The 13,555-nt window shown below is 28.5% G+C and overlaps 1 protein-coding gene across 1 annotated transcript; it reads right to left on the bottom strand.

Annotated features, from left to right (window-relative positions):
- Positions 1–8,799: 8,799 nt before the first annotated feature.
- LOC106769269 (sugar carrier protein C) lies at positions 8,800–12,074 on the bottom strand. Its single transcript, XM_014654813.2, has 4 exons — positions 11,826–12,074; positions 11,381–11,703; positions 9,522–10,151; positions 8,800–9,408 (listed from the first exon to the last, which is right to left on the bottom strand). The coding sequence occupies exons 1-4, from the start codon at positions 11,956–11,958 to the stop codon at positions 8,941–8,943; spliced, it is 1,554 nt and encodes a 517-aa protein (XP_014510299.1). The 5' UTR covers positions 11,959–12,074; the 3' UTR covers positions 8,800–8,940.
- Positions 12,075–13,555: the final 1,481 nt, after the last annotated feature.

The raw sequence follows: 13,555 nt of genomic DNA on the forward strand, positions 1-13,555 counted from the left end.
ATAGTAAACCAAAGTTTAAGGGTGTGTAAAAAAAATTAATTTTTTTCAAAACTTGCATTATTTATTATCTAAAAAGGTCATATGACACCGGTTGCAAAATAAGCAAAGTCGTACACTCCTTTTGACATTGATTAATAGAGAACCAAAACCTAAAACCTAAAATTGTACTATTTTCAAAATATTTTCAAAGAAATTGCTATTTATTTATTTATTTTTTCTGAAGAAGACATATAGTCTCGAGTTTTGCATAACCAAAGTCATATGTCATTTTTGTCTCGGTTCTATGAACAACAAAGGTCACAAAGATAATTAAAATTTCAAAATTGTCACTCCGATATATCTAGGTAAGGGTGAGTTTGATGCAACTCGACTAAGGTTGGATATAACTTACCCAATATCAGATACAGCTCGACCAAGGTCGGCCACAACTTGGCCAAGGTCGGTTATAACTCTCCTTTTTTATTTGTTTTTTTTTTTCTGAACATGACATATGACATCGATTATATCAATAATTGATGTCATATCTACTTTTTGCTTCAGTTTTCTAAACAATTGAGGCCAACAGGTTGATTAAATTTTAAAATTGCCATTTTTTTTATTTTTTGTTTGAACAAGACATATGGCCCCGATTTTTTGAACAACCGATGTTATATCCACTTTCTGTTTAAGTTTTTTGAACTACCGAGAACAAAAGATTGACTAAAATTTCAAAATTGCTACTAAAATTGATAATTTTTTATTTTATTACCAACCTTTAGGCTTTGGTTTTACGAATAATCGATGTCATTTGATATTGCTTCGTTTATTCGAATAACCTAGGTCATATGTCTTTCTAGGGTTAAATTTGCGAAAGAAACAAAGGTTATCACTTCTACAATTTTTCTTCTTCCTTCCTTTACGAACTAGCATCGTCGTCATTGTGTTGATTCCCTACGCCTTTAAACGCTATCGTCACTGCTTCGCCACCATGATGAACACGATTCTCGTAGTTTTTTTAATGCATTTTTATGCTTGTGTTATTAATGCTTTGCTCTTTTTTTTTCTATTCATTTTTACTTTGCGTTATTCATGATTTAAGAGTTGAGATGAATATGATGTTTAGGAGCAAAGATGAATATGATGCTTGAGATTAATATGTTGTTAAGACTTGTGTCTATGTATTGTAGCATTGTGGTGGAATTGTGTAGCTCTCCAAAATGCATGTACAATTACATCCTTCTTAATTGTTGCTTATCTTTCATGCTCCTAGGTTCCTATTATTATCTTAAAGCAAATATATTTTATCCCTTACATTGCTACGTAAGTGTAGTTTGTTGACTTATAAGTATAATCTATGATTTTAGGGTATAATAATTATAAGTTATTATCAATTCAGGCGTAATTGTCAACTACTTGTGGTTCCCTAACAGACAACATTATTGTGTAATTTTTCTCTTTGCACAAGTCTCCTCCAAACCGTCTCAGACAAGTGGTAAGAACCTCAATGTTATCTCAAAGTTATGAACTTTCTTTGTTATATAAGTGTATCCTAATATATTTCATTTTTCATAATTCAATTCCTGGACATATGATTTTGTCAAAAAATTCAACTGCTAAGGCTAAAAAGCTTACATGGTTGGCCCTCAAAGTTTGACATTTTGGTCCATTTATTTATAATTATTTTATTACAATGATTTTCTTCAATTATTTATAATTATGTTGATATATTATAGTGTAATAAACAAATGAGCTCTTAAGAGTGTAAGTATTGTATAATGTATTGAATAAGAATCATTATTCTTACTCCTATTACAAGTAAATGGAAAACGATAATAATTGTATTGAATCACATATTTTTTTCCATTGTCTTTTTATATATTGAAAACATTATCTTTTGTGCAAAAATTAAAGAGTCATACATCAATTCCTAATAAATTCATTCATTACTTAATGAAAGCTTTGTACAAAATATGTAATAAAAATATATAATAATATTTACTTCTTACAAGGATATCATAATTTGGAAACATTTACCATATTATAACTATCTAAATTTTGATTAATAATGATATCTAATTTGTTTTGTTTTGAATATTATATTTTGTTTCTGTTATGAATGTTTTTGTGTTGGGTTTTATATAGAGTGTGTATATATAGGAAGAAATAGAAAAGTATTAAAAAATGTCAACATTAACTTCAATCATAACCAAAACCAAATTTTAGAAAAGATAAATATTAAAAATAAAACTTTTCACATAAGTTATTTTTATAATTTTGTTTCTATTTTAGTAAGAACGTACTTTTTAAATTAATTAATTATTTGGAGTAAAAAAAATTATATGACCTTGGTTGTTTCTACAATAAAAAAAAGAATTTGACCTTGATGATTATAAGCAAAATCAATGTTAGATAATCGATTTTTTTATTTAATGTTTCAAATTTATTAATCAAAATAAAAAATATTTAGCTTTTTACTTTAGTTCATAAGTGATATAACTTTTTTTTTTTTATTTCATCTTAATGTTTAGGTGATAGATTCAATATCTATTATAAAAAATAATCCCAATAAAAAAAATCGCTGTCATATTTGTAATCATGTAAGAGTTTAGGTGCCCATGTGGAATACTTTTGAATGATATTGATTTTTTTTTTTTTCTGAAATTGTATCTAAAAGTGAACATAAACTTCAGCGAAGCATTTGATTATTTTATTTTTATATTTGAATAAAAGTAAAAAGACTTAAAGAAGCGATTGTATAAGGCAACTAAAGTGGTGGGAGAGGGCCCTTAAAAAAGATGGCATATGATACCTAAATTACATAATCTCAATGAATTGGATGATGAATATTTTTACAACATTTATTAACAACTTTTTTATAACGAAACACATATTATCACTTTATTAATTTATTTTAATTTATATTTTAAAAAATATTTAAAACATATCAATATGTGTTGTCAAAAAATTATTAAAAAAATATTGTTAAAAAGAAATCTAATAAATTATTAAAAAAATATTGTTAAAAAGAAATCTAATAAATTCTTCTTATCTAAAACCATATCCTTTCAAATATAAAACTTTAATGAAAAAGAAAAAGAAACATGCTTTTCTCCTTCTCTTAGAGCAAAAACCGTGACTGAATTGACTCATACCTTTCCTTTTTTTTTTCCTTCCCATGACTACCGAATATGTTGCATCATTTCACGCTTCTTCACCCAAACATCTTACAATCTCATCATTATTATTATATAAAAGATTCAAACAAAAAGGAAAAAAGTCCTCAAAAAGCATGTGAAACCTTTATTCCTGTTGCTCCTCCATTTGCATTGCATTTCACATCTTAATAAATAACATAAGGATATATTCACAATATATTTTTAACAACATTTTAATATTATCTACATATTATTTTATGATTGGTCTAAAATTATTTTACAATCAACAATAATAATTATAAATATCAACATGAACCAATCACAAAATAACAATAAATAGTTTAAAATGTTTAAAAAATGTTACCAAAATATTATTATCCTATAAAATAGGTTGGAAGAAAAAAACACATATAACAAAATTATTTCTCCTTTTCTACCAAAATGTAAAAAAAAAATGTCAAAGTTTTTTAATGGTTTGTAATATTCGAATCATTAATCATGAAAATATTATATTTTTTATTTTAAAAATATTTAAAGTAATATTATTAATCATAGAAATGTTATTTTACAATAAATAAAATAACTCAACTTTATGGTCATTATCATTATATTAGGGAAAAAAAGAGAGTTACACTGGAATTTTCAACAGGGTAATCATTTAAATACCAAACTTTTTTGTTTTTGTCTTAGATGGTGTTATTAGAGTAGAGAAAATTTTGGAAAAGGTAATGGTTTTCTTTTAATTTCTAGATGAATGTATGGTACACATTTTTTTAAGTGGCAGTTCCAACATTGCATACTTTCTTATATATATAGATAGTTGATTATTGAATCAGCATTCAATAATTACAATAATCGATTGTGCTCAAACTTGAATCATATGCGAATAAAATATCTAAATTAGTATATGATCTCAATTGTGTTTTATTGATAAGTTTTTTATTAAATGCTTATGCAAATGAATCCTTTAAAACTATTTATCTATTCAGATATTAATTATTATGTGTCAAACTTATATATAATAAAAAAAACAATTTGTCACTTTGAATTTGAAAATTACATCGTTAGACTATTCCGTTATTTATGCTCAGAAAGTCTGATTTTAAAAAAGGAAAAAAAAAAGTAATTCAATGTCAATAAAACCCGTAAGAAATTTTGTCTTCAAATTGTAGGAATAAGGTTATAAACCAAACCCGTCAAGATTAATTAATTAAGGTGTGATTATGTTTAAAACAGGTGTCAAACATTTGTAAGAATTTTTTGTACAATATATAAAATTATAAAGTTATCATCATATAATAGGCACAACACTCCAATAAAGTTATCTTAAATTTTATATATCATTCTCTTAAAATCATTATTATATTTCCATTATAATTGTAATATTCCAATTTTCACAATATCTAATTTATCACATCTTTAATAATAATAATTACCAAAAAACATTTACAATTTAAATTATTAATATCTACATAATTGTTCAAATAAAATAATACAAAAATAAACATATCAATTCTATACTTCAACCATTTTAATACATGTATTGATGTTAACTCATGGAAGACTTCCTTCGTGTGCACTGAAGCAACTAGTCAACTATCATTCCATGAAACCACTACACATCAAGGTTATTTCGTCAAACATCTATGATCAATATATAAGCATCAGACTAAGGACCTCCTACTACTCTCTACGACATAACCATTCATCTCTTCTTGAGATTAAGATTTATTGAGAGTGTCACAATCATCCCTCAGTCTTAGAGTCCCTACTTCAATACATCACATTACATAACAACAATAAGGGGTTCCCCCTAGAATTCCTTTCACAACATATTTAATCCATACACCTATCCATATTTACCATCCATAAAACATCCATTAATTCCACACAAATAAGTAATACAGTTATATAAACCACTTAACCAAACAAGGAAAACAAAAGAAAAGGAAACAACATAAGAACTTGAAACACGACGCCTAGGGACAAAATATTAATGCTTAGTGAACAACTATTCTTACCTAGCAAATTAAAGAAAAAAAAGAAACATATTTGTAAAGGAAAGTGGTGTTCAACGCCCAAAAGCGTCACTCAATGCCTAGAAACCAGAGGCTCACTACCTTCGACAATGCTCAACTTTCCATAATACTGCTCAGCTTCCAAAAACCAATGACTTGCTGACTTGGGCAACGCTTAGCGCCCAGAAGCATTGCTCAATGCCGAAGAGTCAGAGACTCATTATTTTTCTAGCGATCAACCTATACCAGAAATCAACAACTTTGAATTTTGAATTGGTTGCACCCAAGACCCATCCAAATGACCAAATTGATATCTTTGAGACTAAAATTGATTAATAAACATGTTTATGACCAAAATTAAATATCATTTTGCTCTTTTGTTCAGGAATCAAGTACACCAAATTAACCCAACACTCCAAAAAGACTCGCATATCAGATGTTACACATTTCAAACTAGATTTTGATGAACTCAATGACTAAACAAGTCTTAAATGTCCCATAAAACAGACCTCAAACATTAGGTTTCTCCCCAAATGAACTTCTTTAGAAATCACCTGTCAAAATCCCCAATTTATCCCAAAATCAGCAAATTCTAAACCAAATTCTCATCATCATTCTAACCTATTAACAAAACACAATTCAATAACAAAAGGCCAACCCAAAAATAGATTTTTTTTATCACGCTCAACTCATCCAAACTAGTTTTAATTCAACAAGCTATCTAGAATCAAGACTCACCACACCAAATCATTAATTTGACATATCATACAATACACCATCACATAATTCAACATAGATTCAACAAACCAAACCAAAATTCGTTCTTACTTCAAATTTTGATAGTATTTGGTCTTAAAACTTTAAAAATAAAAGATTAAAACTAATTATTAAATAGCTTAAGAGAATTATTAACATGACTAACAATGTTAATATATATATATATATATATATATATATATATATATATATATATATATATATATATTTATTTATTTATTTATTTATTTATTTGTGTGTGTTTTTATGGGTTATATCACAATATTGTTTATTATATATATTTATTAACAAAGTTTGGAAGAATAAAAATTATTCAAAATTTTGAATATAGACTATATTCAATTTCACATGAAAAATAAGAAACTACGTACATGTTTAAAATAAAATAAAATTTTTATTTAGTAGGATGATGAGTATTTTGAAATAAATTAAAAATATATTTATTCTTCTTAATGTTTTTTGTATTAGTTATTTTTATACTGGATTTAATTGAAGAAAAGTTATAATAACTAATCATTATGAAAAGATAACGTGTATTGAAATGTAAAACGTATTTCCTATTATGTTGTAAGTAAGAAAAAAAAAATGTAAGAGGACTAACAACTAACTCCATCTAAAGTGTGTATAAATATGTATGATATATTTTTTAAGTACTTTAGTACAAATAATGTATCGTAGTTGTTGTGTGCAAAAAGATTAAGAAGATCACTTGACCGAATATCAAACATTAAACTTATTTTTATTATATTAACAGTAACGCTAATTAATATATTTTAATATTAGTACCTAAATTATTGTGTGAATTTTAATTTTATTTCTGTTTGAAACTTTTTTTGTCTTCAAACTTTAAAAATAGATTAGTGTAATCTTTTTTATTAAATAACGTTAAAAATTTGTTGATATGACAAATAATGTTATTCGGTATGTAAAGTGTTTGAGATGGACACACGTGTCAACTTATGGAAATAATATAATAACATTGTTAACCACATTAGTAAATCGTTAATACCATTTAGTGGTAATAATTATATTTGTTCATTTTTTAAAGTTTAAGAACTAAACACTATTAAAATTTAGAATAAAAACAAAATACAATTTTGCGTTATAGTTTAGAGATTAAATAAATATTTAACCCTTAACATAAAAAAAAAAAGGTATTTTTCTTTGTCAATAATATTTACATTAGTTGTTAATTCACTCTAGCTAAAAAAAATTGCATTAACATAATATACATTTATATTATTTTGTTAAATATTCTACGCCTATAACTTATGTTTTAGATTTATGACGAACAAATTATATTAATATTGAAGGTACTTTTTTGGTTATTGATAATTTTTTAAAGTATTATAAGATAATTTAGAAACAAAGATGAAAATGATGGATTGAAAGAAATAATAAAAGACGAAAATCATTTAATAGTATAAAAATAATTTATTTATAAAAAATTTATTTAAAGAAAATTATTAACAAATTAAGTTATATATTCTTTCTATTAAGAATTTTTATATTTTTCTATAGTTTAAATTTATATTTTTTTAATAAAACTTTTTTTGAAAGAATTTTATACTTTTTTAATATTTCCCTTAGATAACTATTTTATAAATAAACCTAAATATTTTAGATTCATATTACTGATTTTTAATTTTACATTAGATTCGTTTTTCAAATATTTCCACTTACAATCATATTATTATTATTTTTATTTTTCTAACTTATTACACACAAAATATTATTACATAAATTATTTTAACTAAATAAATAAATATTTATCAAAATTAATTTAAAAAAAAACAACCATTGTAATATTTTATTATAATAATTTTTCTATTACCATAATTACAATATATTCTAATTAGTATCTTATTTATCGTAATCATTCTTCAATTTTTTTTATTCCCAATTAATTTATATTAAATTAAATATATTTTAAACTTATACTCATATAAGTTTTTAAAGAATTTAAATAAATATACAAATCTATAAAACTAAAAAAATTGTTGCTAAAAATTGTTTCTTAAAAGACAAAATTTCAGCCATAAACAACTTGTAAAGTTAAAAAAAATATGATGAAAAAATTTAGAGACTTGATGGCAATTTAATACACTGTTTATATATTAAATTTCGTGAATTCCAGAAATATTATATATTAGAGTCCTTGTCTTCCAGCTAATCTAGTTTGATTTAAAATAAAAGAAGTGATATTTTTGTCCATAATATTTGTATAAGTTGATAGTGCACCGTAACTGAAAAAAGTGAGTTCATTAGCATGTGATAGATTTATATTATTTTGTTAAATACTTTAAGCCTATAAATCGTGTTTTAGATTTATGACAAACAAATTATATTATGATAAAATGCATTGTTAATTTTGTAAAGTATTAAAATAGAATTTAGAAAGAAAGGAGAATAAAATAATGCATTGAGAGAAATAATAAACTAAAATTATTTAAAAGAATTATTTGTTAAACTATTTCACATGGGAGTTACTCTCATTTGGAGTCTAATGAGTATATTTTAAGAGATTTTGGTTATTAGATTAAGAAGAAAGACGTTGTTTTTGGATGCAAACAAGGCAACGGAAAGCTTTTAACGTCTGCTAATAACATATGAATAAGACAGATAACTGAACACTGCATGTGTCGGAGATCATTATTTTAATGTGATTCTGTGATCCCTACACTCTCTGCACACAGAAATTGCTTTCAAAGGTCAATGATGATGATGAATCAATGGAATTCCTAAACTATTGGACCGTTGTCACTGACATATCATATGCATAGTTGAATCAATCCTATTCGATGAAGATGCATGAGAGAGAAACAAAAGTTGATGTTTTCAATACCAATATGTGCAATTGCGCAGGGAACTTATGAGAAAAATAGCCCTTTAATATTTAGAAACAATTCCAAACATGGACATTCACATTGACACTACACCAATAGTATGATTTTCCAACAAAAGAAAAAAAAAGTAGGAATTCAGAAAAATAAACAGGTCATGAAGAAGAACTACACTTTTAAAGGCCCTTTGCCCATTTCAACACCATTGCCATGATCTTCATGTTCAACGAATCTGGACCAGAACGGGTGTGCCCTCCAAACTTGGCTCATTTCTTCAATTGGAATGCCCTTGGTTTCAGGCAAGAAGAAGAAAATGAAGATAGTCATCACCAACACAAAGAAGGCAAAGAAGATGAACAAGCCAAACTTCATGTGGCAAAGCATTGTCAGGAAGATTTGCGCTATCACAAAAGTGAAGAACATGTTCACGGACACGTTGATACTTTGAGCTGCCGAACGAATCTCCAATGGAAAGATTTCACTGGGCACCAACCACCCTAGGGGACCCCATGACCAGGCAAATGCTGATACGTAAATGCAGATGAAGAGAACCACAACAATTGCATACCACTTTGGCAAATCACCAGGGTTCCCGTCAGTTCCAAACTTGGCTCCAATCGCTGCTGCAACCACGGCCTACACACACCAACATACACAACATCAGCATTTCTTAAGCAATAAGCTAACTTACTTTAATACAAACGCTAATGCAATTAATAAGTACATTCAAGATTTAAGTTTGAGGGTACCTGGCAAATGAGCATTTGAACACCACCTTCAAGGAAAAGGGCTCTCCTACCCCACTTATCAACACCATAAATTGAGACACAAGTTGCAACAACGTTGACAACACCAGTGATCACAGCTGACATTAGAGCAGCATCGTCCTTAAACCCAATGGAGCTGAACAGGACAGGAGCGTAAAACATGATGACATTGATTCCAGTAAGTTGCTGGAAAAACGGAATCAACACTGCCATAGTGAGGTGGGGTCTGTACTTTCTTTGCAACAAGTTCCTCCACGGGTGCTCCACTTGGAGTGAAGCTTCACTAGCTTCAACTAAATCATTGAACTCTTCATCAACATCACTCACACCACGGACTCTCTGAAGCTGGGCCCTGGCTTTCTCACGATCACCCCTTTCAATCATGGAATTGGGAGTGTCTGGAAGGACTAGTGATCCAATTGTGATTATAAGGGCAGGGACCATAGCTCCACCCAAACTCAACCTCCATCCCCAACCACCATGGATTTTGGCAAAGAAGTAGTTCAACACATTGGCCACAAGTATTCCAACCGTGATTGACAGTTGGAAGCCAATGTTCAATGCTCCTCTGTACTTGTATGGAGCCATCTCAGACAGGTAGAGCGGCACAGACTGGTAAATTAAAATAAACTTTCATCAGTAACAACATTGATATACAAACATTTTTACTGATAAACAAGTAAGAGTTCGTTTACGTGTTGTAATGGAATTTAATTAAAAAAAAGTGTGGGACCACGGGTTCTTCTCTACTTGCAAAGTTTATTTGTTGGAAAAGTAACTTGGAAAACAAAACCAAGCAATGGAAAACTGGAGTACGATTTCTATTTCGTAAATTCAATATTTTTTAAAATTCAACGCCGTGGAAAATAATGTAAAGGAACGTGGGAACAAGAAGCGAGGATGACACTGGCGAAGAAAAAAGGGGGGCAATTATTAAGCCACTGTTAGTAAATTAGTGGAACCAAGCTTCATTTGTGTTATCCTAATTCAGCCATCACTCTCAACAACACATGCTAAGTAAGATTCTTTGTTTATCATTCAAACAAGTCCAATCTGCTAAGTTTCAAAAGGGATTAATAAAAACAAAAAGCAGAGTCAGAACTAGCCGAAATAATTAGCAGTTTCATACGTAGAGTAGAAAAATAGCCCCAAAAGAGAGTAAAGTAGGGAAATGAATAGTTGCGAATTAGACGAAGACTTTTTGACTCAATAAAAAACTATAATCACACCCAATTGAATGCCTGAAAATTGAGAAACCTTATATTAACTACGTGTCAGCAACTTTCTTTTCTACAAAAGGTTTTCTCTTTCTGTCAGAGTAAATAAGACGTATAGATAGATACATTCATACGGAGTTCCATTTTTTATAATAATTATTGCCCCTTATCAAGTGGTAACTCAGCATGAAAAAATGAACCAAAATAAATACTAATCAGATCTGGGAAAAGGGTTCTTTACAGAATCAAGTAAAACAGTGCAAACGGACAAATTAAACGACAGGACGTCGTAATACTCAATTATCAAGCAGAGAAATGCACAAAACGACGGCAACGAATGAATAGTATCTGGGACATGATCAGAATGGTTTAGTGTCTTAAAATTCGGAAAAGCAGATATTTTGACTTTTCTTCACCCAAGAGAGAGAATATCGGAGACATACCCTTCCCCGTGTTAAAATTCAACAAAACCAAAATAAAAAAGAAAACTATTTTTGCTTAGAACAAAAGAGGAAAAAAAAGAGTCTGTTGGGTAAATAATGGAAGTTTTTAATTAAAAGGGGTTTGAATTGACAGTGACTCATTTACTTAAAAAGTGAAGAAGAGCATAGACATTGAGAATACCTGATTGGCGAAGCCGATACCGAACCCGAGCAAGATCCGACCCACGATGAGCATCCACACTCCTTGGGCGAAACCGTTTATGAGAGCACCGACAAGGAAAAGCACGCCACCGAAAAGCATGGAGAGTTTCCGACCGAACCGCCGCGTGATGGTGGAGGCAACCAGGGACGACAGCAGCGCCGCCAGGTACAGCGACGAGGTGAACATCGTGAGTGTCGCGCTGTCGTATTGGCAGTACTGGTTCGTCGTTTTATCCAAGTTCTTCTTATTGTACACCGACGGGAAAAACTTCTTCAGAAACGGATCCATGGACGTGACCCCACCTGATCATAGTCCCACACGTTAAAACAAACAATGTTATGCACTGACACGCAGACATAAATCATGAGCCACAACAAACCACTACCGCTAACAGAAAAAGTGCCGACATGTGACTTATGCGTACCTGAAATTCCGATGTCGTAACCGAAGATCAAACCACCCATGGCTGCAACTATGCATGTTACTGTCACGAAAGGAGTGAGGCTCCCAGGGTAAGCCTTACTCCCTCCGCTGCTAATTCCTCCCACCGCCGGCATTCTTTTCCTATCTCTTTCCGAACAAGATAGAAAAGGCTGAGAAAAAGTGATGAAGAAGAAGAAAAAGAAGAAGAAGAAGAAACAGAGGCAATAGAAACAAGATGGAGCTTTTGATTTGAGACTTGGAAGTGTTTATATAGCAAATTTCCTTACTTTTAATCATCGGATGAGCTGTCAATGATGATGATATAATATTAACATATGTTTATCTATAAAATAAATATTTTATTAAATTTTTATTCAAGATAGGCAAGTTTTATGAAACTGTTAAGGTAAGTGGCCTCCGGATAATTAATAAATACTTATTTTTTCATTTATATCATCTATTTTTATGCACTAATTAGAGATATTTTCTACTTTTTTTTATTAATTCATTGTTGATTATATTTGACAGGGATATATTATTGTTACTAAATGAAATTAAATTAGTTATGACTCAGTGATTCAAAACTTTTCTTTTTATCTTTTGCTAGTATTTCTTAGCAGGAATATGTTCAAAATTGATTAAATCATTCAATGCAATTGGAAAAATATTTAATACTTGCTCTGCTATCAAATTTGCTTTCCATAAATTCTGACAAAAACCGACATTTTTAAATGAAACACACAAAGTAAATGTATTGTTAAATAGTTATTAGAAACGTTTAAGATAGGCTCCCACATAAACTATATCGTATTGATTTTAAAATGATAAGATTATAATAATTATTATCTATATTCTTGGTTTAATAGATAATAAATAACAAGATGGAAGATATCTTTTTCTTTTTATTTGACGTGGATACGAGGATATCTAATATTTCCTTAGAGCTAGAGATATAAAGACATCGCCAAGTGTTAATTATTCTCATGAATCAAATAGATATCTTTTGGATTGAATAAATGTTTTATTTATATATTTATTTTAATACAATTAGAAATTGTTATTATATGCACAAAGTTTTCCTTTTACAATTCTAATAACTGTTTTGAAGTTTACTATATCTAAGAGCATTTTCAGTATAAAACAATTAAATATTTGTAAATGGATTTTGCGTAAATGTTATGGTAGTTTTGATTATTTTACGATATTTATATTTGAATTTGAAAAGTTTATGTATGAAGAAAGTAGGTTGTTGAGAAGAGCATTCTTAAATTATGTTGGATTCATTAACAAATATTGAAAAAGAAAGACAGCAGAAGGAATATTTAAAACCCTTTTATTGATTTCCTATTAAAATGTATTTCTTCGAAAATTGTAAGTTGAGAGTTGGTGAATTTCACACGTCAGATAATACTCAGATTCTATGAAGGGCTTGAGTCAGCTGAATGCGTGTAATAATTGGATTGTATTTATTAAAGGTATGTAATTTAATTTCATTTTATCTGCGTTTAAATATAGAATATATTTACTAAAACGTTAGTTTGTATAATTTTTTTTAAAGGAATTTTATAATATATAAGTGTACTAGTGGTTGAAACAACTGAGTGAGTAGTATCTGTAAGAATATCTTACAAAATATCTTATATTAAACAGATTATAATATGTTTTCTGAAAATAATAAATTATTATATTGTAAGATATTATTAGTAAAAATATTACAGATACTCATAAATT

Source organism: Vigna radiata, chromosome 7 (assembly GCF_000741045.1).
Source record: "Vigna radiata var. radiata cultivar VC1973A chromosome 7, Vradiata_ver6, whole genome shotgun sequence".
Lineage (NCBI taxonomy): Eukaryota > Viridiplantae > Streptophyta > Magnoliopsida > Fabales > Fabaceae > Vigna > Vigna radiata.

Excerpts from the sequence above, each read along its gene's own strand:
- LOC106769269 (XM_014654813.2), bottom strand. The coding sequence starts at position 11,958 with ATGCCGGCGGTGGGAGGAATTAGCAGCGGAGGGAGTAAGGCTTACCCT. Across the intron at positions 11,704-11,825 it reads TTACGACATCGGAATTTCAG|GTGGGGTCACGTCCATGGAT; the intron begins GTACGCATAAGT and ends GACTATGATCAG. Across the intron at positions 10,152-11,380 it reads GTATCGGCTTCGCCAATCAG|TCTGTGCCGCTCTACCTGTC; the intron begins GTATTCTCAATG and ends TTAATTTACCAG.